General features: G+C 57.5%; 1 protein-coding gene across 8 annotated transcripts in view; it reads left to right on the forward strand.

Annotated features, from left to right (window-relative positions):
• Window positions 1–318: 318 nt before the first annotated feature.
• ELN (elastin) overlaps window positions 319–24,846 on the forward strand; it is a 31,748-nt gene continuing 7,220 nt past the window's right edge. For 2 of the 8 annotated variants that reach the window (XM_022588081.3, XM_089895776.1), the window contains exons 1-24: window positions 320–491; window positions 6,713–6,763; window positions 7,740–7,766; window positions 8,618–8,650; window positions 10,800–10,829; window positions 12,622–12,717; window positions 12,963–13,007; window positions 13,100–13,162; window positions 13,857–13,904; window positions 14,895–14,966; window positions 15,244–15,273; window positions 15,764–15,835; window positions 16,665–16,706; window positions 17,115–17,174; window positions 17,768–17,821; window positions 19,201–19,281; window positions 19,367–19,426; window positions 19,995–20,177; window positions 21,346–21,399; window positions 21,986–22,096; window positions 22,314–22,352; window positions 22,753–22,830; window positions 23,683–23,739; window positions 24,715–24,810. In XM_022588081.3, coding sequence (XP_022443789.1) covers window positions 410–491; window positions 6,713–6,763; window positions 7,740–7,766; window positions 8,618–8,650; window positions 10,800–10,829; window positions 12,622–12,717; window positions 12,963–13,007; window positions 13,100–13,162; window positions 13,857–13,904; window positions 14,895–14,966; window positions 15,244–15,273; window positions 15,764–15,835; window positions 16,665–16,706; window positions 17,115–17,174; window positions 17,768–17,821; window positions 19,201–19,281; window positions 19,367–19,426; window positions 19,995–20,177; window positions 21,346–21,399; window positions 21,986–22,096; window positions 22,314–22,352; window positions 22,753–22,830; window positions 23,683–23,739; window positions 24,715–24,810 — 1,564 coding nt within the window. In that variant the 5' untranslated portion in view covers window positions 320–409. Of the gene's footprint in view, window positions 492–6,712; window positions 6,764–7,739; window positions 7,767–8,617; window positions 8,651–10,799; window positions 10,830–12,621; window positions 12,718–12,962; window positions 13,008–13,099; window positions 13,163–13,856; window positions 13,905–14,894; window positions 14,967–15,243; window positions 15,274–15,763; window positions 15,836–16,664; window positions 16,707–17,114; window positions 17,175–17,767; window positions 17,822–19,200; window positions 19,282–19,366; window positions 19,427–19,994; window positions 20,178–21,345; window positions 21,400–21,985; window positions 22,097–22,313; window positions 22,353–22,752; window positions 22,831–23,682; window positions 23,740–24,714; window positions 24,811–24,846 lie in introns of all 8 variants that reach the window. The other 6 variants (XM_089895780.1, XM_089895778.1, XM_089895779.1 and 3 more) reach the window with 5 other exon arrangements.

A 24,846-nucleotide genomic window follows, 5' to 3' on the forward strand; every position in this document is an offset into this window, starting at 1 on the left:
AGGGGCCCCCCTCGCACTTTCTGGCGGGGAACGGGGCCAGCAGTGAAAGAACAGCCACAGAGGGAAAGCAGGAGAGAGATGGGGGAAACTCGTGTGTGTGTGTGTGTGTGTGTGCGTGTGTGTGTGAGAGAGAGAGTATGTGTGTGTGTGTGTGTGTGTGTGCGCACGCACGTGTGTTTTAAGGAAAAAAGCGCACAGTCCAGTCCAGTCAGACCCAGCCTGGGAGGCTGTGAGCCGGCCTTTCGTAATTGCCCCCTCCCCGCGGCCCCCTCCCCGAGGCCTCCCCCTTCTCCCGCCCTCCCGCCCGCCCTCTCTCCCTCCCTCTTTCCCTCGCAGACCGACAAGGCAACAATTACGCTTTGGGGATAAAACGAGGCGCAGAGAGCGGGCTGGGGCATTTCTCCCCGAGATGGCGGGTCCGACAGCTGCAGCCCTGTGGCCCGGAGCCCTCCTGCTTCTGCTGTGTATCCTCCACCCCTCGCAGCCCGGAGGTAGGCCTCACCCTGTTCCCTGACGTGCCCGCAGCCCTCGGGCCTCCCGCTCAGGTGGCTGGACCGACGGACGGACGAGAGGAAGCTCTTCACCCCCAGCATCCTCCAGGGGGTCCCAGGCAGGAGCCCCTCAGCCACTGGATCCTTGGAACTGCCCCTCCCGGGAGCCAGCCGTGCTGAGCAGAAACCTGTCACACGATCGCCCCATGACTCAGGGTGGCCCCAAACCAGCACCGGCTTCTGCTGCCCCAAGAGGGCTGATGGGCCCTGCTCTATCCTGGGGGGTCTCCCGGTATGGGGGTCGCGAGCATGCTGGGGAAGGGCTGACGAGGTCCCGTCGGGTCTGTGGACACCAGCAGTTTGCACACCTGTGGACCTGCCGGGTGTGCGCGTGTGCCCTGGGGGCAGGGGACCTGGGCTGGAGGACAGCTCAGCGGCAGTGAGCTCTCTGACCACAGGTTCCTTGTCCCCTGGGAAGTCAGGACGCGCTCGGAGCAAAGTCAGGGTTAAGCTGATTATAGGGTTGCGAGTTGGAAAGCTGCCGCTGTGGTCTGTCCCTGGTGAGGAGGGCTGGGAGCACGCGTGTAGGCGTGTGAGTGTGTATGTGTGAGTGTGTTACATGCTCTTGCACAGGTGTGCATGTTGTGTATATGCCCAGACGTGTCACCAAATAGAGGAGGAGGTTTCTGCGAGGGGATGAATGTTCACAGGTTCATCCTTGGACAGGTGTGTGTGTGTGTGTGTGTGTGTGTGTGTGTGTGTGTGTATGTGTGTGTGTTTGGGAGGAGGGGTGTTGTAGGTACGTGAAAGTGCCTGTTAGCATGTGTAAAAGTCTACCACCCAACAGGCATGTATACGTGGGAGATCTGGTGTCCAGGTGTGTCATTGGGTGTGGTTTGTCACTGTGCATGTGAGTGTGTGTGTATATGTGTGGTATGGAACACAAGCGAGTACAAGGAAGCTAGGGAAGGTATCCGTCTCCTGGCAGAGGGAGAGTGGTGAGTGGCAGGGGCTTGAGTGGACCTCGGGGCACTCCTGGACCACCTGGCCTTGGGTCCCGAGGGTGCCCCCCCCAGGGCTGCTAGCAGCTTGGGGGACCCTGGGAGTGGCCTACCAGGGGTCCCTGACGGTGCTCCTGGCCACGGGAAAAGAGAGGTGCAGGCAGCCTCACGAGCCTTTGGTGGGGTAGCCTGGGTGGGGTCTGGTTTCCGGGAGAGTCTTCCTCGCCATGAGAACCGGCCCTTCAGTGGCGGCCAGCGTGGTGAGGTGCACCGGTTGCAGCAGGGCCAGGCCGGACGGCTGGAGCAGGGGGCTGGGCAGGAGCAAGGGCTCCCTCCGTGAGATTGACCAGCTGGGCAGGACCACTGGGATCAGGGGCTTCCTGCAGAGGTCAACTCCTGGGTCTGGGCGAGGCCAAGGGATGGTGTGCACCCTCAGCTGGGGCCCATGGGGGGCAGCAAGACAATCCCAGAGGAGCAGCTGCACCCGTGCCCGAGAGTAGCAGCGCTGGTCCTGTCTGATCCTCCTCCCTGGAGTTTGGCCCCCGAACATCTGCCTTCCCAGAGAGAGCTCCCACCTAGAGCATGATGGTTAGTCCCCACAGGAGCCCTGGGAGTAGAGGATTTTTATCGACGCTTTTCTAATGGGGAGACTGAGGCTCAGACAGGCTAAGGCAGCCCCAGGGGGATTAGTACCAGCCAGCTCTCTGCCCTGGGCCAAAGATGAGTTGGCCAAAGATCCAGGTTCTGAGCAGCATTTGGGGAGGGGCAGGCTGGGGGCCAAGTACTCTGGGGTGGGCCTGCCCTAAGAAGAATGCATCCTCAATGACCGGGCTAAATGCTCCGTTGGTCCTGTTCTTTCTTTGCAAACATAACTCTCAGCTCTGTCCCAGGTGGTAGAGTAGCTGGGTCCAAATAAGGGGTGTGTGAATTGATGATGTGTTCTGGGGTTTGTGCCCAGAGCCTCCCAAAGGAAGTCTAGAGAGATGGGACGTGGGAGGGGCCCCCAACCCAAACACATATGCGCACACACGCACACACCTGCCTGGCTGTCCTGAGGGAACCCAGCTTCCCCCCACCCCAAGAAGATATTACCCTCATGCGTTCCCCAGTTCCAAAGAACCGTGTTGCCAGGGGAGACAAGGAAGGGGCATCCCGGGAAACCTCTGTGATGGTAAAAGTTGTTTAGACCCATTTAAGATGGGTCAAAAGTAGCTTTGAAGATCAGCTGCCACGAGAGAGAGAAATTACATCAGTTATAATTGGGACCAGCTGCCCCAAACCCCCAGAAATTTTATCATTTTGGTTTTGGGTGTTTGTTTGTTTTCTTATTTCGGAACTGAAGACGGTTTGCAACAGGAATTTTTCAGTCCTGGCTGCATAATTGGAGTTACCCGGGAACTTGAAACAATTCTGATGTGGGGTCTCACCCAAGAATTCTTGCTTTATTTGGTCTGGGGAGGGATCCAGACCTGTAGGTCTTGTAAAAAGCTGCCCAGGTGACTGAGGCGCCTCCGGGACCCTGGACCTTGGGGTTAGGGGTTGATCCTGCTCCAAGTTTGCTGGGGCCAAGGCAGGAGGGCAGACGTGTCCGGGGGAGGGAGGGGACAGAGTCAGTCACTGGAGGATTGTTTTTGAAAACACTTGGCGGCCTTTCTCCGTGCAAACGACAAACAGCTTCGTGTGGTCTTATCTGCGCCCCAGGCCAGCCCCCTGGACTTGGAACTGGCAAAGCCCCCTGCCAAGGCCTGCTGGCCTGCTGCTTGCTCCCAAACAGCCATCTCCCAGATCTTTGAACCCAGATCAAAGAATCTGGAACGCAGAATGCCCTGCGTGTGACTGGGGTCAGATGTGGTTCCTGGGCCAGGCACTTCATTTCTCTGACTCTTGGTTTCCCTGGCTGAAAAATGGGGAGAAACATCCCTGCCCTACTTACTGCCTAGGGCCAGTGGGAGGCTCCAGCAATGAACATTGCAAAAAAATAAATAAATAAAGTATCAAGTAAGAGGACTGTGGGAATGCAAATTTTAAAAACTGTATATTCTCTTATTCAGAATTTGCTATCTTGGACTGATCAACCCTTGTAATTCGTGCACGTTTATGAGGTTTAGTTTTCCCTCTTGCTACTCACGCCACGTTTTGTCCGGTGGGGAGGCAGCCCGTGTGTAAACAGAGATGCAGTAATGGAGGAAGCTGACAAGACTGGGAGAGGGGGTGGCCTAGAGGAGTCCCAGGAAATCCGGAAAGGCTTCCCGGAAGAAGTGACATTTGAGTTAGACCTTGAAAAAAGGTAAATGTTAGAGGAGCTTCTGTGGATGAGAGGTGGGCCTCAGTCTTTGGGGCTCTGGGAGGCAGAACTAGAGAGACAGAGAGGCAGATTCTATCTCAGTAGGAGGAAGATCTCTCTGCAGGTAGAGCAGACAGCATTGGGAGGTGGGAATTTGCCTGTCACTGGAGGCGTGCAAGCAGGAACACAATGGGATGTTTGCAGAAGGAATTTCAGCCCAGGCCAGAAGACAGTTACGATCCCTGAGAGTATAGGATCATGATTCTAAGATGCAAGAGACAAGTTCCACCCTGGGCTAGCCGGTGAAACAAGCCAAACCCACATAAAACAAGACAAGTATGCTCCAGGCCAACTGCTTTGGGCCAGATGAGCAGTGAGAACCACAGGCTCAGAGACGGCAGGGGGGAGAAGCTGAGCCCAGTCTTGGTGGAAGGGTAGGACTTGGATAGAGGAGAGGGCATTCCTGGCAGGAGGAACTTCTCAGGCCAAGGAGGGGAGGTGGGAAGGAGGATGCCCCTTCCCATGATGGGGCAGGAGAGGAGGCTGCTGCCTTTCGAAGGCCTTTGATCAACTACTGTCTTAGTCTATTCTCACCTCTCCTGCACTTGAAGAGAGGCCGGGCGTGGATCCTTTACACCCACTAAGCCTTCCCTATTTCCTCAGTGCAAAATGGGGATCAAAACCCCTGGCTCCCCAGGCCGTCATGGTTCAGGCACGGAGTTTGGCAAACACTGTTGGGATCTGAATCATAGGGGTGGAGAGTAGGGAAAAGAAAGAGCTTGGGACAGAAGAAGCAGAAGGAGCTGGCAGGCCCAGGAGGGGCCTGGCCACTGGTCAGGGAACAGAACCCCAGGAGAGGAAGTGGGGCTTCAGCCAGGCCAGCCCGAGATGGGGAGACCCTTAGGCTGGTTGGGGATGGAACAGGTCAGACCAGACCCACAGGCAACCTCCTTGCCTCCCCTCCACCTAACTCACCCATCCTTTATTTATTTTATTTGTTGTTATTTTTGCGGTACGCGGGACTCTCACTGCCGCGGCCTCTCCCATTGCGGAGCACAGGCCCTGGACGCGCAGGCCCAGCGGCCACGGCTCACGGGCCCAGCCGCTCCGCGGCATGCGGGATCCTCCCAGACTGGGGTATGAACCCGCATCCCCTGCATCGGCAGGCGGACTCCCAACCACTGCGCCACCAGGGAAGCCCCCACCCATCCTTTATTGGACACCTACTGTATACCTGGCCTTAGGCCATGTACTGTGCAGTGAAGTAGAAACAAAGTGTCACCTTTTTTTTAAGCGTTACCGAGTGCCAGGCCCAGGGTAGGACAAGTCTCTTGAACTCTTTGACAACTCGCAGCAACCTGGCAAGGCAGCAGTTATCAGCCCCACGTTGCTACAAAGGAAACTGAGGTTCAGAGAGGTTAAGTGACTTGCCTGAGGTCACACAGATGGTAAGAAGTGGCACAGCCAAGATTAGAGGCCAGATGGGTCTATCCTGAGCCCCTTGCTCCCTCCAACCACCATGTCGTTCCTGCAGTCTGCCCTGGAACAGAGGGTTAGAGAGAGAGAAAGGGGAGGAGGGAGAGAGGCCGAGGCAGAGAAAGGCCTGGAGCACAACAGGGCAAGGCACATTAGAGACAGAGCTCAGAGCTCGGAGCCGGAGGCCAGAGCCAGAGAAGGCATCAAAGGCCTGGGGCGGACCATGTGTGCACTTGGCAGCCGATGACAGGACCCAGGCGCTCATTCCCAGCAGGCCCAGCCTCCTGGGGCCACTGCCCTGAGCCCCTGAGGCTCTGAGCAGACTGCTTGGACACTCCAGGCCTGGATTGCAGTGCCTGGGGGGCCTCAGGCCCGGGGGGGAGGTAGGGGGGTGGCGCCGGGACTTTGGCACGGGGTGGCCATGACAGCTTGGCATCCTCCACCCTGCTGGGCCATGGCTTAGGCTGACAGGGCCCTGGGGCCAGCAGGCCAGATGTCTGCTGGGCACACTGCAGAGCTGCCCGACACTGTCCCCCAACCCAGTCCGCGCCCCATTCGGCAGGGTGGTGCTGGGGCCCGGGCTGGGGCACCGGCAAGGCGGCTTGTCAAGGCTGAGGCCGTTCTGTGGCGGTGCAGTCGGGGCCTGGTGTGCACCAGGATTGTCTGTTGCCATGACTACGTGCAGGCTGGGTCTGGGGCCATCACAGCATTCCCCGGTGAGAGCTTCACTGGTCCGTGGGGACTGAACTCGTGATCCGGGCTGGGCAGACAGCCCCTGGACTGGCCAGTGAATTAGCTTTTCCTTCGGAAACTATTCACTTTGCTCATTCATGGTGTCCCCCTCTGGGCCCCGGCGCCTCCTTAGACAGCTCTGTGTCAGACGGCCAGAGCACCACCCAACCACTGCTGCCCGGTGGCTGAGGACGCAGACCTCATGCCGTCCTCTCAGCGTGGGAATGGCTGCACTTTTGTCGGCAGCAGCCACAATTCCTTACCGCTCACTGTCACAGTCCAGCCTGCCCTCACACAGCTCTGGCCCCCTCCCGTGCCGCTCAGGGCTGGAGAGGCTTGGCTGCCCAGCAAAAGGTGCTCAGACCCAGCCCCATGCCAGGCTCTCTCCAGGTAACGCAGTGCAAACCGTTATGCTCAGAGGAGTAGCCTGGCTTTGAATCCAGGCTCAATCTCTTTCCACCTGTGTGACCTCCCCCCCCTTGCACATCCCTTAACCTCTCTGAGCCTGACTTCACATCTGTTAACATGAAGATAATAACCCCTGCCCTTCCAGCCTCACCAGGCCATTTTGAGGAGCATGAATGAGAAAATGCTTTGTAAACATTATTTGCTTAGTCAACCTAAATTGCTTTGCAGACACGCAGTATTATTATCATCACCATTATCTCTATCGTTTTTATGCTTTTATTCATTCTGGCTGATGGGGGACTCTACCTACTTCATTCCAGGGGTCCCAGGGGCTGTTCCCGGCGGAGTGCCTGGAGGCGTCTTCTTCCCAGGTAATGTACATGAAATTGTCACACTCCCAGGTAAGACAGATGGTGATCACATTTGTGAGAGGTGCACTTTGTGACACTGCAGAAGGGAAGAACATTGGCACACCTACCCCAGAGGACCCATAAGTTACTCCTATTTTAAAAAGCAGTTACATGATGCTATTTTACAACTATTAAGAGCACAAATTTTCTGAAAGATGAAACGCAATGCTTGTGAGACTGTCGGAAAGTGGCCGCCTCACCGATCCCTGCTGTCTTAGTCTTCGAACCATTCACCTCCCTCTTGGAAACCCATTCAAAGGAAATAATTGAAAAGAAGAGAAAAAGAACCATCTGCCCCAAGGTTCGTAGGAATGTTCCTTGCAAAAATGCAAACAAGAAACCCACCTGACTGGAGGGTGTGATTAAATAAACTTATATGATGCAACTACTAAAAATTATGAATATGCTATCTGTCAGGTAACATGGTAAAGTGATTTTCAAGTAAAAACAATATAAAAGCAAGGACTAGGTGCAGATGGAGATTGGGCCCCCTCCAAAAAAAGAAAATGGGCAGAATATTAACTCAATGGCATGGGGGGGGTGGCGGGGGGCGTATTTTCTTTTTTTAACATCTTTATTGGACTATAATTGCTTTACAATTTTTCTTTTAATTTAGAAAAAAGCATAATGTCTTAAAGTAGATTGAAACGTCAAACCTAATATTTTCAATACTTACAATGGGTCTGAGTGTTCAGAACCAACGTGGAAATGAGGGCAGCTACCAGCGCACTCCCAGGTACACACAGGCACACAGCTGTTTCCCCGATGAGATGGATGAGGAAACAGAGGCTCACAGAGGTCAAGGCTTGCCTGAGGTCATATGGCTAGGCAGCGGTGGATTTGACCAGGGTCAATGGATGGCTTCCTGGCAGGGACCCTGATGGTCCTCTCTCTCTCTTTCTCTTTCTCTCTCTCTCTCTCTCTCCCCTCAACACAGGCGCTGGTCTCGGAGGCCTGGGAGGAGGTGAGCTCAGACACCAAACTTGGTTCCTCAGCGATGGGGTCTGGGTCTCACTCTAGTCCACATACGTGCTCAGATCTGAGAACCTCAGAAGGCCCAGACATTAAGGGACCCCTCATTTCACAGACCGAGCATCCACTGGGGAGGGATTTGTCTAAGAACTAGAACTCACGAGTCCCCTAAGCCCCTCCCCCTGGCCTCTTTCCCTGGGGGCCCTGCCTTCTTTCATATTTCTTTCTCTTTTTTTTCAAATTAATTAATTTATTTTTGGCTGCGTTGGGTCTTCGTTGCTGTGTGCGGGCTTTCTCTAGTTGCTGCGGGCGGGGGCTACTCTTCATTGAGGTGCGTGGGCTTCTCATTGCGGTGGCTTCTCTTGTTGTGGAGCACGGGCTCTAGGTGCACGGACTCAGTAGTTGTGGCTCGCGGGCTGTAGAGCGCAGGCTCAGTAGTTGTGGCACACAGGCTTAGTTGCTCTGCGGCATGTGGGATCTTCCCGGACCAGGGCTCCAACCCATGTCCCCTGCACTGGCAGGCAGATTCTTAACCACTGCGCCACCAGGGAAGTCCCTCTTTCATATTTCTTTTGATCCTCAGTAATATCCCTGCAAAGCCAACTGCGCGGGAAGCATCACCCCCTTCAGAGGCTGGGAAACAGTGTGAGAGAGGGTAACCCCCAATCAGGGTCAGAGCTGGGCTTCCCACCCAGGCATGTGGACACTGGGCTCCGAGCAGCTCCCTGTGCAGAGGGGAGGATCATTCCTCACCTCACAGTGAGACCCCGCAGTACCCTGGGGGATCGTGGTAGGTCAGGTGGGCTGGGACTCCCCATTTACCACCATCTCTTCCCTCTGCAGCACTGGGCCCTGGAGGCAAACCACCCAAGCCAGGTAAGACCGGTGGCCTCAGAACACTGAGTGAGTGCCGACGGGGTAGGGGAGGGAAGGGTCCGCAGAGCTGTGAACCCAGCCTATGGACGGAGGAGGGAGGGAAGTGGTGGGCAGCAACAGCCCCTCTGCCCCCTAGTCAACCCCACCTATGACCTGGCTAGGGCCAAGCTCTGGGGCATCCAGGGTCAGGAGGCTGGAGGCAGCTTGCTGTCCTCCATGTGTGAGGGGTGTCTGGCACCTACCCTGCCGGTGCCTATGTGCCCAGCTGCCCTGACTGTCCCCTGTGCACAGAGTCCCAGAAACAGCCCTGGCGCTGGAGTCAAAGGTAGGAATTGATGTTCCAGTGGCCACCAAGCCTGTGGGCTCAGACACAGATGGTGGGCCCCATACTCTGCCTGAATGGTCTCTGACCACAAACCAAGCCCTCTCTTACTCCAGGCCAAGATCCTAGATGTCCCTGTCCTTAATGACAATCTGAGCCCTTATCCTGACCCCAGGCTGAATCTTGACCCCAGACCAAGCCCTGAACCTAACCCTAGGCTTCACCCTGACCCTGGCCCCAGATGAGCTTCCTTCCCAGGCCCCTTCCAGCTGTGTCCAGACCAAGGAGTTTTCCAGTATGAAGATGTGGCCAGATCTATCCCGGCCTTGCCCATGGGGCTTGGATCTGCCACTAGGGTCCACCATCAGCTCCAGGGAACACACCCCCAGGAAAGAGGGAGGGCGGCTTCCTCCTCCAGGAGGCCCTGGTGGATAAGGATCAGGTGGGGGAAGGGGCGTCTCTGTCCGGATTTATGGCCCTAAGAGCATGAGACGCTTCACATGCCGCCCTGGTACCCCCCACCCTGATCTGTGTCTCCCTGGCTCTGAAGCCTGGGACTGCAGGACAGTTTGCATGTCCAACAGCTCTTACGAAATCCAGATATTCGATGATTCAAGTGCAAGTGAATCTACAAGACCCAGCTTCCCCTTCCCTGCAAGCCCATCTGGGTTATGAAACTACAGGGCTGGGGCCAGGCGAGAGAGATGCAGGAGGGCAGGAGGTCTGGGCAAGGGGTTTGCTGGGGTCTGTTGGGGTCTGCAAGGCTGGAGCCCTCGGGATTCACTGCTTATCCCGCCTGAACCTGTTTCCTACCTTCTCAGAGTGGTGGGTGATCTTAGCAGGGTCTTTGACGGCAGAGAGAGAACAGGGAAAGGCTAGATAAACAAAGGTGTGGAATTAGGATCATGCTTAGCTGTGAAGACCCAAATGGTAGCGGTCGTGACTGCAGAGCTAGAACAGGGATTCATTGATCCCATTGGCAGCAGGGGACACACGGCGGGTTGCGACGAAACACCGAAGAGAAGACTGTGAAAACTGCCTTCAGTTGTAGTTGATAAAGTGAAGCTTTTATTGATGAAAGATTTAGTTTTGACTTCCAAAAGAACTTCTGGCTCAGGGTGAAGGCGTAGACCGAGAGGAAAGTCAGAGCATCTGCTCATGAAAAGGGGCTGGACTCCACGACCTCCCTGAGGTCATCTTTCAGCCTTAGGACTCTGAGCTACAAAGGCCTGGACAGGGCCACAGTGCCCCCCCCCCACACACACAAAGGGCAGCTCCCCACATCCGGGCAACAGGGACGCCTGGGCCTACCCAGATGGGATGGAACTGGGCACAGACAATGCATGTCATGCTTGGGAACAACTAATCCATTGGCGAGTGGAGGGTGGGTGGCCTGGCAGCTGCTCCACCTGGGCCTCGGCCGGTGGCCCTGCCTGGGCTCTCAGTGGGGAACCAGACAGCTGGGAGCCAGCCCCACCTACACCCCCAGCACCGGCTGGAGGCCAGTCACCCACGTGAGAGGACAGGGGGGAGCAGAGGGGCCACCCACCGGTCACCCTGGCAGGCTGCAGACGCTCTGCACCCTCTGCCCACGAGCCCTCTGGTCCCAGGAAGGTGGGGAACATGCTGGCCGTTTTGTAAGTGGGGAAACTTGAGTCTCAGAGAGGTGAAGTGACTTGCTCTTTCATGCAAGGAGTAGCTTGGGACAGTGGGATTTGAATCCAGGGCTCTCCGACTCCAGGGGAGAGAGATGGTTGGGTAAGCCAGGCCCCCGGGCAACCAGGGAGTCCAGCCCCTCTCTCCTTACCCCTCTCTCCTCCATTCTAGGGGCTGGACTCCTTGGGGCATTTGGGCCAGGTGAGTCCACAGGAAGGAGGGCATGTAGCTGGTCATGCTACAGGGTGGCCCTGGGACCAGACAACTCTGGGGGAGCACGGGACGAGGGCAGATGGCCGCACAGGGGCTGCATGCCCCACTCCACGCACCCAGCCTCTTCTCACTTCCTGTTCGGTCCCCATCCTCTCATCCCAGCCCCTCTGCGGTAAGGAAAGGCCCGAGCATGTCCGCTGCCCTGCTGGAGCTCAGGACACAGGCCTGGCTGGAGAGAAACCCCTGCCAGAGTTGGGGAGGGGCAGGGCCTGCAGCCCTGGGAAGTGGACCCAGACACACCCCACGCCCAGCTAGACCACACCACACCTGCCCGGAAGGGAGACTGGCCGGAGTCAGAGGCCCATCTTACAGAGGGGCTGGCTGGGTTTCAGACAGGCCAGCTCACAGAAGTAGGAAATGGGGTCGGGGGACCACACCCAGTGAAAGCTAGGTGGACTCTCCAGGGCTCAGCAGCCCTGCATGTTTGAGGTCGGTCCCCAGAGGGGCCGCCCCTGAGCTTGGAACCCTGGTGGCCAGGACTGGTGCTTGTGGGAGAGATTCTCACATAATTGGAAACAAACCCAGCACGGTTGTGAACTCCAACCTGATTGCCCATCGGTCCTGGCCAAAGCCGTGGAATGTCTCCTGGAGGGGGAAAAGGAGAGATTGAGCCCAGATGTGGGAAGGAGAGAGCCAGAGGGACCCATTCGGCTGTTCATAAACATTTTAGCATCTGTCTGCAGGCAGGGAGGCTCCCAGACTGCAGGGCAGGCTAGACGGATGGACAAAAGGGGCTCCAGATACAGGGGAGAGGGCGTGGCCTGAGGCAGGGGACCCCTGCGAGGAAGCCAGTGAGAGGCCCGGGGTGGGGCAGCTAACGTGGGAGCAGAGCAGGGCCTGGCCTGGGTGAGATCTTGCCGGCAGCTCGTGCTCAGCCCCAGCCTTCACAGAAAGCCCCTCTGGGTCCCTCGTTAGGTGGCGGGCCTTCTAAGGGAAGTGAGGTCTGGTCAGGGCGTGTTGTACGGAGTCAACACAGTCAGTCCACATGGCACATAGCTGTTGGTTGCTAAACAGTGGCTGCTACTTTATCAGATTGGCCCCTGAGTACTAAAGGTTTGAGTCCAGCTTAGGGCCCTGAGCGGCCACACGCCGACCACAGCATGGCCAGGGTCCTGCCCCTACTCCACGAGACCCTTTCCACCCTGAGCCCAGGAACGATGCCCCACACCAGCCCCTCACCTGGCTCTGTCTTCTTCTCCCTGGGTGCCGGAGGGCTCGTAGGCGCTGGCCTTGGGGCAGGTTAGTGTTGACACCAGGCAAGATGCCCCTCTGGGGGCCAGAGCATCTGCCCAGTATGGAGGGCAGTTGGGGGTACAAGGATGCAGACCGGGCCTGTCCTGGGCACTGGTGTAAGGGGTGGTGCTGAGACCGCTGTCCAGGGCACAAGGGAATCACAGCTGGGTCCTGGGTGCTGTTATAACCTAGTAACAAGAGCTGGAGGGAAGCAGCCCCAGGAGCCCAAAGGAGTCGCCCACCTCGGAGGGGCTTCAGGAAGGCTTTTTGGAGGAGGGAGGTGTGGAAGTTAGACCCCGAAAGATCCCTGCGGTTTGTCAGGCCGGGCGGAGCAGCCTGCCCCAAAGTGCCCACTGACACCGCACCCCGTCCTGGAAGCAGCAGTCACAGCTTTGCGTGGAGCAGAAGAGCCTCAAATGTACCTCGTGGGCAGCGCGGGCCGGGGAAGGGCTGTGGGCAGGACCTCACCCCGTCCTCCTCTCTGCAGGGCTTGGGGCCTTTCCTGCAGGGGCCTACCCAGGAGCTCTGGTGCCCGGCGGCCTGGCTGGCGCTGCTGCAGCCTATAAAGCCGCTGCCAAGGCCGGTGAGTGTTACCCTTTGGGACGTGCCATAAGCCCTCTGGCCTCCGCAGGCTCTCCACTTGGCAAAGGACCTTTCCTGAGGGGCAAGCAGACGGGAGCCTCAGCTCCATCTCCTGGGGGTGTGGGGAGGCAGCCAGCTGTGCCCGAGTCTCAGAGGTGGTGGCAGACCCAGACCTCAGCCCCGGGCCCTCCTGCCTGTGACTGTTCCTGGTGTGACCTCTCTCCTCTCCCACTCCTGGCTCTGTAGGTGCTGCGGGGCTTGGTGGGGTCGGTGGCTTAGGAGTGTCTGCAGGTATGGAGGCGAGACCTGGGTGGCCCCGGCGAAGGCCGTGGGGGTGGGGGGTGGGGGTAGAGCCCACTCTGTGGTGGCCCCTTCCCTACCAGGTGCGGTGGTACCTCAGCTCGGAGCAGGAGTTGGAGCTGCAGGGAAGCCCGGGAAGGTGCCAGGTCAGTGTGGATGGAGTCCCTGGGGGTGGAGGGCAGAGGTCAGGGAGGAGCGAGAGCTTCTAAGGCCCACAGGGCAGGAAGGACAGGGCCCGGCTGCAGCAGGGCAGGGGGCATAGCCAGGCCCAGAGCATGGTGCCGTGTCCCAGATAGGGGCGAGGGGCCCTGGTCTACCTCCCGGGCCCTTCTTCCAGGACCTTGGAGCAGACCTCAGAGACAGACTCTGTGGCACCCACATTCAGGCGACAGATGGGGACGCTGAGGTTCAAAATAGGGAGTCGGCGCAGAAGGGCCCGCCCGTCACTGCGGAGCAGGGGGTGAGCCCGAGGTGGGCCGACTCCCCATCCGGTGTTTGTTCCTCTGCACCAAGCCCTTGAGGAAGTGACTTCAGGTTAAACAAAAGGCTGCCTGAGTCCACACAGCAGGGAGGGAACATCTGGAAGCTGTTAACCCAGAGGTGGGCTGGGCCGGCCATGTAAACAGGCTCCAGGAGATGGGACAAATCCACGCACAGAAGGGTTTGCAGATGACTTCCGGAACTTACAGGAGGAGGGCTGCAGCCACTGCATGTGTCCCTCGCCGTTCCCGCCGGGCACCCAGGTGGCTGGCTCGGGAGCCCCAGAGCTGCCACGGCGGGAAGGGCCTGGAGGGGCCCCTGGAGGCCAGGCTGCCACTCACTCTCCTTCTTTGGCCACAGGTGTGGGGCTCCCAGGTGTATACCCAGGTGGAGTGCTCCCAGGCGCAGGTGAGAGCAAGCAGGAGAAGGGGACCCTGTAGCAAGGAGAGCAGACCCTGGCAGCCTCCCCGGTGGCCCCCCACCTCCCCCGAAGCCGAGGCCACCAGAGACCTTGGGTCCTGACCGGCATTTTCTCCCTAAGCATCAAAGCTCAGGCTACAGGCACCAGATCTCTGGTTGTCTTTTCCCTACGAAGATCCACAAGCTTCCCCTGGCCCCCCAGCGCCCTGAGCCCAGGCCCAGACCCAGACGTCATCACAGCCTGCAGTGGGCCCCCAAGGACAGACCAAGTCCCCAGTGTGGCCAGCTGTTTCCCAAAAGCCATAAGTCACCAGGGGCCCCACCCAGTGCATCCGCCCTGCAGGAGGCCCTCGGAGCTGCCCCCTCAACCTCCTTTCCCCACCAGGGCCCGGCCACCCCACCCAACATGTGACCTCTTGAATTCCCCCAAAAGCCCAGACTCGGGCTGCTCTGCGGGATTGGCTGGCAGAGTGTCCCTCCCTCGGCCCCTCCCTGCCACGGTGGCCCAGCCCCAGGGGAGACAGGAGAGGTGACAGCACTGGACACTGGCAAATGGAGTGTCACGCAGCCAGAGCAGATGACTGCTTTGTGTGCTTGTCAGTCACATCCAGTGAGAGCCCCCCAAGGTCACAGGCCTCCCCGACCTGCAGGCTCTCCCCACTTCTGGCAGGCTTCTACCGTCTGCCTTCTCTGATGAGGGTGAGCAGGGCGGCGGGAAATTAGCTCCAGTTTAGAGACAGGCCAACAGAAACACAGACGCACATGGCTAGGAAATAGGATTAAAACTTCTGACCTTGGGTCAGATGGGGAAGAAAAGTCACTACCAAAGAGGCCCTCCCCCCGCCCTGTGAGCCATGCCAGTAGCTGACAGTCAGAGCAGAAGGAGGCCAGCTGTGTCACTGACGGGTGTGGTGCCGGGCTGGACCTTCCAGGCCGGCCTTCCCACGCCCACTGCGAGCCCCCTCTTTGCCCCTTCAGGAGCTCGGTTCCCTGGTGTAGGGGTGCTCCCTGGGGTTCCCACTGGAGCAGGAGTCAAGCCCAAGGCCCCAGGTATGTTGCCAGCTGGGCTGGGGACCCATGGTGGGAATCTCCATTCACCCTCAGTCCCCTCCGTCCTGGGGTGAGGGGCGGGGACCCTGGGCTCAGCTGGCTGAGATGGGCGGCACATCTCTCAGAAATCCCCGAGTGTGTGCGAGGCAGCATGAGCTGGGAGGCCTGGGCAGAAGTGGCCACGGCTCGGGTCAGCCTGCCCCTCAGCACTGCCATTGGTGCGTAGGCCCTGTGCCCGTGGTGGCAGGGCTGCAGTGATGGCTCCTTGTCACTGCAGGTGGAGGCGGAGCTTTTGCTGGAATCCCAGGTAAGGCAAGGCCGGGTCCAATGAGGGTGGGCAGGCCAACGGGTCTGCCATCCGGGCAGGAGATCCTCCCCTGGGAGGGGCTGGGCGTACCTACTGCTCCAGGCCTCGGACTGGCTTCAGCACAAAGTGACGTCAATCACAGGCCTGCTTCCCCCGTCCCCACCCTCTGTCTGGGAGCCCAAATGAGCCCAGAAAGCCCAGCAGTCTGTGCCAGATGCCACAAGGGCTACAGGCCCTGAGTGTGGCCCAAGCCCCAGGAGGGAGAGTGTCCGGCAGCTTCCAGAAGGAAGTGGCCCATCATTGGGGGTTGCTCTGCTGGCCGATGAGAAAGAGGCAGGAAGGCCCTCTAGGCACTAGGATGGTTTCCGGATTCCGGATGCCACGGGAGCTCATTCTGTCTGAGCAGAAGGTGGAGCGTGAGGCTGGGGGCTTTGCAGGGGCTGCTGGCTCGAGTGACTGGGACCTCATCTTGCTCTCCTTGTTCCCACAGGAGTTGGACCCTTTGCAGGTCAGCAGCCTGGAGTCCCTCTGGGGTACCCCATCAAGGCACCCAAGCTGCCAGGTAAGGCAGAAGGAGGATTCGAGAGACACCACTCGCTGGGCCTCCCTACTGGGAAGCCAGCTTGAGAGGGGACTTGTTTGGCCACCTGTGTCTTGGGGTGGACGAGGGTAGACAGGAAACCTGGTATTAAAGCCCATTTCTGGTCGCCAGCAAAGGGAAGCAGGGGGAAGCCATCCTGCAAGTGTTGGTCTCACTCCCATGCACACACACGCACAAGTGTGCACACACATGGACAAGTGTGCGCACACACGCACAAGTGTGCGCACACACGCACAAGTGTGCACACGCACACACACATGCACAAGTGTGCGCGCACATGGACAAGTGTGCGCACACACGCACAAGTGTGCGCACACACGCACACACATGCACAAGTGTGCACACACATGCACAAGTGTGCACACACATGCACAGAGACCCATAGCCCTGATGGGAAACCGCTTGTGTTGATGGTAAGAAACACCATTCACTGGAAAGACTCCTCTGATGTCGACCCACCTCCACCCCAGCAATCAGCTCACATGATGAGCTGTTTCCTGATGGGGAGGAGAGTAAGGAAGATACGCAGACTCTGGGGCCATGGCAGGGCCTGGGTTGGTAGAAGAACGGGTGTCCCATCATGCCCTGGGGCAGGGGTGTCCTCTCCCTCCTCCACCAAGGCCTCTGCTCTCCAGAGAGCCTCTGAGAGCAGCTCACAGCCCTGGTGGAGGCGGCGCAGTCTTGGGCTTCAGTACCTGTGGGAATAGGTCTGTCTACCCAGGTAGTGGGGGCCCAGTGAGGCATGGGGCCGCCATGGGGCAGCCCCTGATCCCACACTCCATCTCCTCAGGTGGCTACGGACTGCCCTACAGCACTGGGAAACTGCCCTTTGGTAAGGCCCTCTTAGACTGGCGGGCTTCTGGCTCTCTCCAGCTGCAGGGTTCTGGCAAGGGAGCTGTGGCCCCAGCTCAGGGCTAAGAGAGCACCAGCTGGAGGGAGGGGAGTGTGGAGTCTTGGAATGGGAGTCCCCGAAGTAGGGGACATGGAACTTGGACTCAGAGAGCCTCACTCTCAATCCTGGCCCTCGCATTTATCACCAGGTCTTGGGAGAACCAGTTTCTTCTCTGAGCCTCAGTGTCTTTGTCTGTAAAATGGGAATAACCATGCCATACACATTTGTATTTAACTCTGGCTGGGTGGGAGACAGGTGGAGACTCTGGGTGGCCTGGCCCTTGAAGGGCAGGGGAGGGGGCAGCCACAGTGAGGTCCACGTGGATGCCCAGAGCCTCTCGTTTCGCAGGCTACGGGCCTGGAGGAGTAGCTGGTGCCGCAGGCAAGGCCGGGTACCCGACGGGGACAGGTAAGGAGAGCCTCACCCCACTGCCAGCCAAAGGGGGCACTAATTACCGAGCCTCCATAAAGCAGGCCAGCCCGCCCTACATCCAGACCCCGGTCTGAGCCTGGAGAAGGATCCTCAACCTCTGCATGCTATGAAACCCCACATCCACACCCAGATGTGAACCAGTTGGTTTTCTTTTTTTTTTTTTTTTTTATAAATCTATTTATTTATTTATTTTTGGCTGTGTCGGGTCTCTGTTGCTGTGCACGGCTTTCTCTAATTGCGGCGAGCGGGGGCTACTCTTCATTGCAGTGCGAGGGCTTCTCATTGCGGTGGCTTCTCTTGTTGTGGAGCACAGGCTCTAGGTGTGCGGGCTTCAGTAGTTGTGGCACGTAGCCTCAGCAGTTGTGATGCATGGGCTTAGCTGCTCTGCGGCATGTGGGATCCTCCTGGACCAGGGCTTGAACCCGTGTCTCCTGCATTGGCAGGCGGATTCTTAACCACTGCGCCACCAGGGAAGCCCTGAACCAGTTGGTTTTCTTGGGGCTGGAATAGGTGGACTCTGGAGATGCAGGGGCACATTTTCCAGAGTCTCTCTCCTTCCTCTCCCCCAGGGGTTGGCGCACAGGCAGCAGCAGCAGCAGCAGCTAAAGCAGCAGCAAAGCTTGGTGAGTACGCCTGGAGTCCCTGCCTGCTAGCTGCCAGCCCCCCAGCCTCTCCATCCCTATTACCACGGAGAGCCTTCCTCACAGATAACTAACTAAGGGGGCCCCTCCCCACTCCACCCCCATTTATCCAACTTTTGCAGCGCCACCCGTTCCTCTCTTCTTCCATGCATCCATTCATTCATTCTTTTTTCCATCCATCCATTCACTCCACCCTCCAATCCTCCATTCCTCCATCCCTCCATCCATCTCTCCATCCATCCACCCATCCCTCCATCCATCCATTCATCCATCCCTCCCTCCTTCTGTCCCTCCCTCCATCCATCCATCCTTCCATCCATCTATCCACACATTTATCTCTCCATCCATCCATCTACCCATCCATCCATTCATCCATCCCTCCCTCCCTCCATCCATCCATTTCAGAGACCGGGGACAGATAAGAGCTCTGCTGGAGAATGTTGGCACTGCTGCGGGAGTCAAGAGGGAGACGTTGTTTCTACCTGGGGATAATCAGGAAGCGTTCTCAGAGAGAATATTTGATTCAGGCCTTAAAATATAGGTGGAGTTTGCCATGTGGTTAAAATAGGAGGGAATGGGTAAAGGTGTGGTTAGAATGATAATTTTAGGTGGTACCTATATGAGCATTTAAACAATTTAATAGTTTAATATCAATTTAATATGTACTATAAAACTTTTAACTAGCTCCTCAAGCCCATGATCCCTTGGTTAGTAGATGTGGCATGGCCTTCTCTATGCCCACATGGGAAGCAAAGTGGGCATCTGTCCCCCTGTCCCAGGTGATTCCCCAGTTCAGAGTCAGATCATGGGTGGTGAAGTCTTCACCTCTACCCCAATCCCAGGGGAGCCCTTCCTGTAGCCTGTAGCACTGAGCTGGAGGCCTGCCCCACGGAGGCCCCACAAGCCCTCCCTCCAAGCCCCCAAGGCTGGAGGGGATGGCTGGAATGTGGGAGCAGGAGAGTGGGACAGCAAGGGGCTGCCAGAGCTAGGCAGCCAGGCGCTTGGATTACAAACTTGGCCGCGTCTTCGGAACACAGGGAGAGGAAGTCTTGAACATTCTTGCAGGGGCCCCCCTGGCCCGGGGAGTGGCCGCTTGTGGTTTCTCAGTATGTGGCAGTGATTAGAATGGGATTTGTCTGAAAACATACAAGTCCCTTAATGAGGGTGTTGAAATGGACACTTTGGGGGTGAGTCAAGGAACAGTGGGGTGGGGGCCTTCCCAAGACGGCCCAGCTGGAGACGCCTGGGCCTCATTCCCAGAGGAGATTGTGCTGTGAAAAACACCAGCATCCAAGTAGCCTCCTGCCTGGCTTCGGGAGGGGCCCCTGGGAGCCACATTTGCACTATCCCCCTCCTAACAGGTGCCGGAGGAGCCGGAGTTCTCCCAGGTGGTGGCATTCCTGGCGGGCCCGGCGTGATTCCTGGCATCGGAGGCATCGCAGGTCGTGTCCATTCCAGCAGGGTGTGGAGGGTGTCCTTGAGAATGCTGTAGGGGAAGGGCCTCACCTTCTGTGGCTCTTTCTCCAGGGGTCGGGGCCCCAGATGCTGCTGCTGCTGCTGCCGCTGCCGCTAAGGCAGCCAAATATGGTGAGTGTCCCCACAGGGGGCAGGACCAGGGCTCCGGCCAGCCCTGGCCTCTGCATGGGCCTTGGAGACCCTAGTCCTATAAGGCTGGATGGACTTGGCCTTTGTCCATCTGGGGCACCGTCCCTCGCCAGGCATCACCGTCATGCCTCCTTGCTTCTGCCCGTTCTGGCCACTCTGCCTGGGAGACTCTCTCCAGTGCTCTCCACTGACTGACTCAGCAGAGGGCGGGGACCCTGTGGAGCATCTGTCTCCTCCCACTTTACCCCCAGGGCCAGCCAGAGCTGCTTCGCCAACTGCCTGGGTGCCCAGTGGAGCGTTCTGACTCTGCTTTAGAACTAGATCGCGCTCTTCCCAACCATAGATCCAAACCCTTAGAGCTCTGTCGGGGTTCCCTCACTTCCCTCCCCTTCTCTCGGGTGACTTGGATCCATGCAGATGCAATGCCCGCTCACCTGGGATCCTGCACTCAGGACCTGCCACTCCCATAGTTCCCCAGAGTCGTGCCCCTGGAGGCCCTCTGAGGTTCCCACAGGGTCCAGGCCAGGGGAACAATCCTTTCCTGCCACAGGAGCTGCTGGAGGCTTAGTGCCTGGTGGGCCAGGCTTTGGCCCAGGAGCAGTCGGCATCCCAGGAGTTGGAGTCCCAGGTGTTGGGGTCCCAGGTGTTGGAGTCCCTGGTGTTGGAGTCCCAGGTGTTGGAGTCCCTGGTGTTGGAGTCCCAGGTGTTGGGGTCCCAGGTGTTGGAGTCCCAGGTATTGGGGGCCCGGGCATCATGGGTAGACCAGGTGAGCTTGGCTCTGTGTGTGTGTGTGTGTGTGTGTAAGAGAGAGATGTTGAAATTATTGCCAAGACTTCTGTATTCTCCCTGACACCTCCCCACCCTATCCTCTTCTCTCCACACCGTTGGTCATCTTCTCTCCCTTGGGATATAACCACCTCCTAATTAACTACGGCCAGCATCATCTTGAATTCACCTTTTGGCTGTCAGTGTGCTCCTGGGGGCAGGAGCCATGTCTTTTTCATCTCTGTGTTCCCAGCCCTTAGCTGAATATGTGCTCAGTAAATGGTGGATAGATGGGTGGGTAGGTAGATGGGTGGATAGATGGATGGGGGCGTGGATGGGCAGAGGGACAGCTAGAGAGGTAGGTGAATGGCCATGGGGATGAGCAGGCAAATTGATGGATGAGAGAGTGGGTCGTGGGTGGATGAAGGGACAGATACAAGGATGGGTGGTTACATGGATGGATAAATAGATATAGGTAAAATGGTGGATGGTGAGATAAATGGGTAAATGGAAAGAGAGATGAATATGCAGGTGGGGGACAAGATAAGTTGTTAGAAGGATGGATGGATGGATGGATGGATGGATGGATGGATGGATGGATGGATAAGTACGTGGGTTAATGAGCAGATGAATGGGTGGGTAGAAGGCAAACACAAAATGGATGGGGAACTTCCCTGTTAGTCCAGTGGTTAAGACTCTACGCTCCCAATGCAGGGGGTGAGGGTTTGATCCCTGGTCGGGGAACAAAGATCCCACGTGCCGCCGCGAAAAAAAGAAAATCAAAATGGTTGGTTGGTGAGATATTTAGATGAATGGATAGATAGACAGGTGGATGGATAAATGCATGTGTGGGTGGACAGAGAGATAAGTGGTTGAGTGGGTAGATTGAGGTCCAAAGATAGACAAATGGGCAGCCATATGGGAAGGTCAGCAGATAGATGAATGGGTGGCTGGTTAGACAGATGGACAGATGGCTTGATGGAGGTATGTATGGGTAAATGGATGGACAACTCTGTGTTGGCTCAACAGATAGAAAGAAGATGGACTGAAAGACAGATGGGTGGACAGAGGGATATATATAGCGCATCTCTGCTCCATTCTGTCCTGAGCATTTGTGTTTCCCTTGATCTCTCCAGGGGCTGTGCCACCAGCTGCAGCTGCTAAAGCAGCAGCCAAAGCGGCCAAATTCGGTGAGTCCTGTGCTGACAGCTCCACCCCACCCTATTCTGGCCTTTACTTGCCAGAACTAAAGGACCGTCATCTTCTAGTCCCCGTTGTACAGCCCAGAGAAGGGGAGTGACTTGCCCAGGGTCACAGAGCAAGTCACTGGCAGAGCTGGGACTTGGCCCTGTTGGGCCCCAGGACCATGTCTCCCCCAGTTGTCTCCCACCGTGTGGCCAAGGGACTAGGTGATAGGAGAGTCCCAGTACGGCATTCCCAGTGGAGACAGTGTCCCTGACCCGCCCTGCTCTGGCCAGGACCCTCTCAGAGGAGCCCAAGCCTGGCTGGGGATAGGGGACCTGCGCGCAGTCTTTCCATCTTCAACAAAGAGGCCCTTCCCCAAGCGCTCAGAGAAGAGAGGGGCTGGAGACACACTGCGGGGTGTCAGTAGGGAGGAAATTGGTGGGGGACCCAGGTATCCCATGGTTTCCTGTCCTTCATGGACCAGACTTGGGGGAAGCTCGCATCCTCTTCTCCAGTCCAGCATGTCCCCCAGAGCCCTTCCCAGCCTCTCTCATTGAGATCATTTTCCACTTGCGTCTCTTCTCTCTGCAGGGGCCAGAGGCGGAGTGGGAGTTGGAGGTATTCCCACTTACGGCGTTGGTGCTGCGGGCTTTCCTGGCTACGGTGTCGGAGTCGGAGGTGTTCCTGGGGCTGGCCTTTCCCGTGAGCCTTAGTTCCATGCAGGGGAAACAGGGATGGGGCAGGGGCTTGGGGGATGGGGTGGGGGAGGGTAGACTGGGCTTTGCCACCGAGCTCAGGGACGAGTTGGGGGAGAGCACAGGGAGGGTCTCCAGTGCCTTTGGGGCAGGAGCGCTGTCAGCACAGTCTGGCTGAGAGCCAGCAAGGTTTCTGAGTCTCTTTCTTTCTCGGCTCCTCTTAGCTGCAGCCCAGGCAGCGGCCGCCAAGGCAGCCAAGATCGGTAAGTGCCCCAGCCCTGCCTGTCCTCACGCCCAGGGCCATGCCCTCCCTCCTCCCCACCGCAGCCCTGCTCTCCTGCAGGGCCCAGGCTCAAAGCTCAGAGCAATTCTCCAACACGAGGGCAGAGCAACGTCACACTAGGGCCTCCAGGGCTGAAATGGCCTGGGTCAAGGTCGGAAGCCCCTGGGCCCATCCTCCAAAGCCACAGTGAAGTTTTCTGCGCTTTTCAATTGCGCACCATTAGGATCATTGGTACCTGGCTTATCACCCCCAGACCAGCGCGTTAAAGGTGCCCGTCCATACACAACCACGGTGCCATTATGCAACCCCTACCTCCACCCTCTGCTCCCCCAAGAAGGGGGCACTTCAAGGGCAGAGCTGGATGCTCTTCACCCCTCCAGGTGCTGCAGGAGCCCTGGGAGGGCTGGTGCCCGGTGCCGGAAAAATACCAGGTGTGCCAGGCGCTGAAGGGGTACCAGGTGAGCTGTGTCCCCAACCCAGACATGGGTTTGGCTTATCTCATGGAAGGGACCCTGGAGGTGGCCTATGTAAAGTGTACCATTTTACAGATGACAAGACTGAGCCCAGAGACAAGGGTAGAGACAAAGCAATTTCCCTTAGTTTGGAGGGAAGAGCCCCCATGGGATTCCAGATTGCTGAGTGAACCCGGCAATTCCCCTACCCGCCCCGGGGACGCTCAGGATGTCAGCCCAATAGGCAGTGGAACTCTGCTTTACCAGGGTTGGGGGGCCTCATTCACCCCTCACGGGGCCTTTCTGGTTTCTGATCAGGTGGGAGGGCCTGTGTCAGCCTTTGTTTCCCCAGCACTCTTTCTCCAAGGGGAAGAGATTAAGAATTACAATGAGATTAATTTACAGCCTTCCTTGATTGTTTTTTTCCCACCAGAAGATTTCTCTTCTGCATTTCCTCTTCTTTCTGGGAGGAAATTCCCCTTTTGAGTTTCCCCCCAAGAAATGTGGTGCTTCCTCTAACAGTTTTGGATACAGGCGTGATTAGGATTTTTAAAAACTAACATCACCTTCAGCAGAAAGCTCCAGAAATCTTTTAGACTGAGGTTTGGGAGAGACAGCTTCGGGCTGCCCTCCACCATGGGCAGAGCTAGAAGGCCACAGTCTCAGAGCTGCTTCTCAGGGAAGGGACGTGTCCAGGGCGGCCGGTGGGCCATCTGAGAGCGGGCCTGCCTCACGCTGGGTTTCCTGGGTGAGGGGACAGTTCCCTAGGGGTGGTCTCTGAGAAGCCTTTCCACCGTGGAGGGTGGGTAAGAGGGGGAAGGGATGCTGGGGACCACTCCTCACTCTTCACATCTCCAGGGGCAGGGATCCAGGCAGCTGCAGCCGCCAAAGCAGCCGCCAAAGCAGCCCCGTTCGGTAGGTGAGCCCCCTGCCAGTCCTGTCTTCGACCCTCAGCCTAGAGCACTGCTCTCTCGTGTCCCTGCTTTGGGGTTTGGCAGACCCCCCTCCTTAGGTTGTCATGTTCTGGGCGTGGGCCTCCCTCACAGCTTTTGGCCCATCTGACCACTCTGAGGGGTGTGGATGAAGTTTCTGATTAGGAAGGCAAAGTGAGAACAGGTGCTGGCGAGCCCTCCAGAACACACCCCCTACCCTTCCCAAAGCCACTGCTGCCTCCCAGTCCAGCTGGGGCCTTGCCCTGCTTCTGGAACAAATGCTGGGCTCCTCTGGGCTCCCACCCACCCCAAGGGACAGCCATGTTCTTGCTCCCTGACAAGGTTCTCCATGTCCTGCTTCATCTGAGGGCCACCCTGGCAGCCCCAGGTTCCCATACCTTCCTGAGCATGGCATAGCAAAACAGCTCACTTTAGAGCCAGAGAAATCTTAACTTCAGGTCTGCTGACCCCCAAACTCACATATGACAAACAACCCTTTTTTGTAAAACTATCATTTGCTGAGGTAATCATTACACCAGCCTTATGAAATTGGTACCCTTATGCCCATTTCACAGATGTGGAAACTGAGGCTCCAAGAGCCTAAGAGACTTGCCCATAGTCACACAGCTAAATGGTGGCTGAGCTGAGTTTGGAAGCCAGTCCTGCCTGTCTTGCAGAGCTCCCCTTACTACATAAGTCTGCCTCCATCACCCTCAGGAGTCACAAAGGGGCCCTTGTAACTCCAAAGTTTAAGAACTCCTGATCCTGCCCAGACCTCATATTAGGGATGAAGAAGCTGAGGCCCATCAAGGGAAAGTAACTTGTCCAAGGTCACACAGCAAGTCTGTGCCCAGCTAAGAACCCAGGGCTCCTGACCTCCAGCCCACTGCTCCTTCCATTAGCTCCTGCCCTCCTTGATCAGTACTTGGTTAAGGATGAGCTCTTCTCTGTCTTGCAGGGTTAGTCCCGGGTGTCGGTGTGGGTCCCGGTGTCGGTCTGGGTCCCGGAGTCGGCGTGGGTCCCGGTGTTGGCATTGGCCCCGGTGGTGTCATAGGTAAGCAGTGTGAGCAAGTGGGCCTGAGGGGCCTCT

Source organism: Delphinapterus leucas, chromosome 15 (assembly GCF_059928025.1).
Source record: "Delphinapterus leucas isolate spDelLeu-1000000601 "Yukka" chromosome 15, BTC_Dleu_Yukka2, whole genome shotgun sequence".
NCBI classification, from domain to species: Eukaryota; Metazoa; Chordata; class Mammalia; order Artiodactyla; family Monodontidae; genus Delphinapterus; species Delphinapterus leucas.